Source organism: Oncorhynchus mykiss, chromosome 23 (assembly GCF_057628025.1).
Source record: "Oncorhynchus mykiss isolate SJ-2025 chromosome 23, ASM5762802v1, whole genome shotgun sequence".
Classification (NCBI taxonomy): Eukaryota; Metazoa; Chordata; class Actinopteri; order Salmoniformes; family Salmonidae; genus Oncorhynchus; species Oncorhynchus mykiss.
This window is the reverse complement of record NC_143044.1, coordinates 9460082-9465411: the sequence shown is the minus strand read 5'-3', so window position 1 is coordinate 9465411 and position 5330 is coordinate 9460082. Positions and strand designations below refer to the sequence as shown.

Genomic DNA, 5330 nt, shown 5'->3' with positions numbered 1-5330 from the left:
AGGATATTGCACGGCTAAAGGGGGTGATGATGTCTCTCTGCCCGGAAGTATTATCAGCCTGATATACTGCTTGCACAATAGCCTTTATAAAATATAGGGCATATCTACACTCACGTGCACGCACGAACGCAAAGGCAGGCTGCTGCACACGTTCACGCACAGCCATAGCCATTGCACATGTCGACTTCCTATATCGAAAATTAGGCAACAAGTAAAAACTTTTTTTATCTCGATAGGTTACCTTACATATATATCATAACTGCAAACAAATTATCCTGCATTTTACTAAAGTTAATTCAATCTGAACCATATTGAGCCTAGGCCAATATTTTTTTCATGCGTCCATTATGTGGTAGCCAAATAAGCTAGCCTACCAAAAAATATGACACACAAAAAAAAATGTATTTTAATTGCTGACTTAAACGAAAGTCTGGGAGCATTAAGTATTCCAATTCGACTCCTCCCCCGGCCATGCCCTCTAATTACCGCTGCTCAGCTCGTGCTAAATCCTGCACGGGACCATATATACCCAAAGAGTGAGAGGGAGAGAAAGTGAGAGGGAGAGAAAGTGAGCGGGAGAACGAGTGGGGGAGAAAGAGATCAATTGTTAGTCGTGGCCAATTGCGACTGTTTTGTTGGGCATCACTGTCCACGGGATGGTTTCATGTTGTGGCTCGTGCGTCACCCCGGAACCGTGGAAAGGAAAAGTGGGAATGTAACTGGACTCAAAGTCTCCCTACCCTGCGGCAAAGCGACCAAGATGCGGTTGCAGAAGCACCTGTGATCGGATTTCCCACAACTTTTAATTTAGGCATAATTATTTTGAAGTATAACCAGAGCATAAACAACTCTCCGAAGTGTCACCTGATAAGCTACTATGACCTCCAAAGAGCCCACGGTTATGCAGGACCGGAGACGCAGTGCGCTGAACCAGCTCCCGCCGCCGGCCATCTCCAGCAAGCCCCTGACGCCGTTCAGTATAGAGGACATCCTGAACAAGCCCTCGGTGAAGAGAAGTTACTCCAGCTGCGGGACGGCGCACATGCTCTCCTGCAGCGAGAAGCTGTCCTCTTCGGGTCACAGTCTGTGCAGCCGTGCCTTTTTCACCCAAACCTCCCCACTCTGCGCTCTGGAGGAGCTAGCCAGCAAAACCTTCAAAGGCCTCGAAGTCAGTGTTCTTCAAGCGGCAGAAGGTACGTCTGAACAGTCACATCTTTGTTTATCATATGCAGTTATTAGGTACAGACTGTGTAGCCTAGGGTGATTCTGCTTAAGGTCTACACATGCAACTGACGAAATAGATCATGTAAGGACTCTATGTGTGTGTGTGCTTGCAGTGGGTCTGTGCACAGACATATTTCTTTCAGAATTTGAAAATTTAATTAAAACACGATGCATGTTTTTGCATAACCTGCCATGCCAAAACGCTTACAACTGTGAAGGAATTTGAAAATACATATGTGTATCGAATTGGTTATTTTTATGTGAACAAAAATATATTAGAGCTGAATAGTTCCACCATGTAAACACGAATATTAAGCGTATGCAAAATACTAATCCACATAATATTCATAACTAATGCAATATTTAGTTTAAGATTATTGTCAGTAGACCTATTGTATCACTTTATTGTCGTCTGTTATTAATTAGCCTATACGTAGCCTAGCCTATTGGCGATATTGTTGTTATTGTTGGTGGTGGTGGTTTTAGATGAGACATACATACACAGGCCTGTTATTAGTCTAGCGGTTATTTCTGTAAGGTTTCTTGGAGCGACATTATGCCTGGTGATTCACTAAATGCCTATAGGCTAATATTCTTATTCTCTAAATATCATTTCACAGGGCGAGACGGCACGACACTATTCGGTTCGCGGAATAACCCCAAAAAGCGCCGGAAGTCTCGCACGGCCTTCACCAACCACCAGATCTACGAGTTGGAGAAGCGATTCTTGTACCAGAAGTACCTGAGTCCAGCTGACCGTGACCAGATAGCACAGCAGCTCGGCCTCACCAATGCACAGGTCATCACCTGGTTCCAAAACCGGCGCGCTAAACTCAAACGCGACCTGGAGGAGATGAAGGCGGACGTGGAGTCGGCCAAAGCCGTGGGCACAGTGTCTTTCGAGAAAATGGCCAAACTAGCCGAGCTGGAGAAATGCGCAGCTAACGGCGCGCTGGGCCCTAACAGAGCCGAGTCACCTTCGCTATTGAACCATGAGCATGACACATCTAACAAACTATTATTGTCCTCGCCTTCATCGCCATATACAGACCATGCTAGCAGTAAGGGCTGCTCCGACGATGAGGAGATTGACGTGGATGACTGAGGATTTTACCTTTGTATCTATCTCCCTCTTACCACGACGAAAGTGCCATTAATGCACCACATGTACTCATGAGGCTTTTATGAAGAACACTCAGCATCGCATGAACTGTGTCATCTGCAACGACAGACGCGGGCAGCTGTTGTATTCATCCATTCATTTAACCAACGTGGAATAGTTTAAAGAAAAGCAATATGTACACTTAACCTATCCACAAATTATCTGTCCACACACACACACACACACACACACACAGACAGTCTTACCATTACGGGCTAATAACACTAGCTAGTAACTCAACCTATGAATTATTTGAATGCATGTTTTATTTTAAACGACTGTAATGGTTTGAATATTATAGGGACATTCATATTGAAATACACAAAACATACTGTATGTTAGGCTGTGTGTGTGTGTTATAACTAGGCCTACATATGTCAAACGTTTGATAACGATGGGAATACATTTTCTAAAATAATAATCAAAGATAAATCATATTTCACCTGGTTGCTTGCAATATCAGTCACATTTGAATATATTTATAATGGTTTGTATACCTGTAAGTGCCTTTTAATGCCAGAACATCATTTACAACCTAATGTAGGCATATGAAGTGTAATGTATTCCAAAATAAAACGTTTCGTTTCTCACTATTCCCATTCATTTTATTGAAGAACAGGCCTAAATAGCATGAAATGCTTTTGGGACCATTGTTAGTTTAATTCCAGCTCTTATTGCAATCAGCATTCTATATTATAATGACATATTTTAGTTGTTTCCAAATATTTGCTCACATTCCGGTCCAATATTAAATTAACATGCACCTCGAGGCAAAATATCATTTTTCTTTCACATTGAAAATACATTGAACACAATGAAAACCTGCTTTCTGACCCGGCAAAGTGTGTTTTCATTTCCTCAATAGAATTGTTGTGAGAAACGCCAATCTGGAGCACAGAGGCCATAAAGGAGGCACAAAAACGTCGAGTTCTGGGCCAGCTTCTCCAGGCTGTTTGTGAGTTTTTCACTCACTCTCTACGTAGAAGCGTGAAACCGGCGGACAAATGAGTACTGCTCCCCGGTGTGACAGCGGCAATGGGGCAAGGGCGAACTCCAGCCGCGCGCAATACGGAGACAAGCGTGTCCCATTCCACATAAAAGGACACAAACGATTGGAGGCCATATGGTTTCTGAGGTTTCCTCACAATTCCAGTCAATTTGATGGATTGATTAAACCCTCCTTTTTTTTGCTACAAAGGCTGTAATGCATACATAGTTCCTCTGAGGGCATCTGGGCTCATCATAGCTATCACTGTCGACCCTTTTTTTACTCGCGCGTCTTTAACAAGTCTATGCATCACAATTGAAGTCTCATTCTGGAGAGGGGTCTGGTCTGTGCTTTGTGTTTGTGTGAGGAGCTAGAAATAATACGTTTGGCTTTTTGGGCGATAGATCTTCCATCAGTTCATCTTGTGGCCTGGGTGTTTTTCATGCTAAGTAGGGAAGTCCCATGTTTAAACGGTGACATTTGTGCGATTGGTAGAGAGCTTTGTTTTCGTTTTGTGTTCTTCTGTTAGCTACCTTTCTTTGTCTATGACCTTTTTTTATGAAGTTGAGAGCCTAATAATCTGAACCCAAGATGTTAATAATTTATTATGGAGTTAGATTTAATATAGATACATAACGCACTAGGCCTAATAGAAAACTCGCCTTTGAAGTTGAGAATCGAGGATAATTCTTCAACCAATTTTATTAAAAACTATTATCTAGGATGCCTACTATAAATGTATTGTTTTCAGTTAGGCCTAGTTTAATGAAAGCCTCATTGCATTCAATCCACATAATTATTATTAGGCTGTCGTCATAATAATAATAATACTTATCATCATTATTATTATTTGTATTCATTATTATTATTATTAGTAGTAGTAGTAATTGTAGTAGTAGTAATTGTAGTAGTAGTAGTAGTAGTAGTAGTAATTGTAGTAGTTGTAGTAGTAGTAGTAGTAGTAGTAGTAGTAGTAGTAGTAGTAGTAATTGTAGTAGTAGTAGTAGGCCTAGTAGTAGTAGGCCTAGTAGTAGCAGTAATAGTAGAAATCAAATTATAGGAGGAAGTATTAGTATTGAAATGAGTATTTTCTTTGTTAATATTAGCCTACAATTTGTTTATTATTATCATCATTAGTTTATTTCTACCGTGTATATTGTTGTTAGTAACCTAGTTTATTATTATTAAATTATATTATTAGGCCTGTTAGCAACACTATTTTGATAATGTTATTATAATTAGTCTATGTTATTGTTGTTATTATTAAATTATTCTTGTTGTCATTATTTGGGCTGTGTTATAAATACTCTCCCTAATTTGTTCCATTTAGTGCTATTAGTATTGGTTGGAAAGTTTGGAAGTTAAAGCAGGCTGCCTTCCCTGCAAAAAAAATGTTCGCTGCTCAAGATGTCTGGCAGAATAGGCTCGAGGCTGCGTTATAGACCTATGACTCGCACACAGAGGGTAAGCCAACTTTTGTCCCATCCCTGAGGCTGAATTAAACTGCGAAAGTCCTACGTTTGTGTCACGTAAATACCTGATTATTTTTTATTAAATAATACAAAATCAAATTATAAAAAAACAACATCGAATTAAAGGGATACTTCGGGATTTTGGCAATGCCATTTGTCTACTTCCCCAGAGTCAGATGAACTCGTGGATATCATATTTATGTCTTTGCCTGCCGTTTGAAGGAAGTTTCTAACGAGCAGTAGAGCGGTAGAGCACAATGACTAGAAGTCTATGGCAATGGGCATCTACTAGCATGCTAGCAGATACTCATAGACTTCCAGGCATTGCGCTAACGCTAGTTAGCATTGGCTTGCGAAACTACCTAACTTATTTTAAACTGGACACAGAGACATACAAATGGTATCCATGAGTTCATCTGACTCTGGGGAAGTAGATAAAAGGCCTCATTGCCCAAATCCCAAAGTATCCCTTGAACAATTGCAG

General features: G+C 40.6%; 1 protein-coding gene across 1 annotated transcript; it reads left to right on the top strand.

Annotated features, from left to right (window-relative positions):
- Positions 1-287: 287 nt before the first annotated feature.
- LOC110502397 (transcription factor LBX1-like) lies at positions 288-2979 on the top strand. The gene is made up of 2 exons (XM_021580388.3): positions 288-1193; positions 1845-2979. The coding sequence occupies exons 1-2, from the start codon at positions 878-880 to the stop codon at positions 2327-2329; spliced, it is 801 nt and encodes a 266-aa protein (XP_021436063.1). The 5' UTR covers positions 288-877; the 3' UTR covers positions 2330-2979.
- Positions 2980-5330: the final 2351 nt, after the last annotated feature.

What these genes read in the sequence shown, in the direction of transcription:
- LOC110502397 (XM_021580388.3), top strand. Translation starts at nt 878, where the DNA reads ATGACCTCCAAAGAGCCCACGGTTATGCAGGACCGGAGACGCAGTGCG. An exon ending in TGTTCTTCAAGCGGCAGAAG is followed by an intron (nt 1,194 to 1,844) that starts GTACGTCTGAAC and finishes ATCATTTCACAG; the next exon opens with GGCGAGACGGCACGACACTA.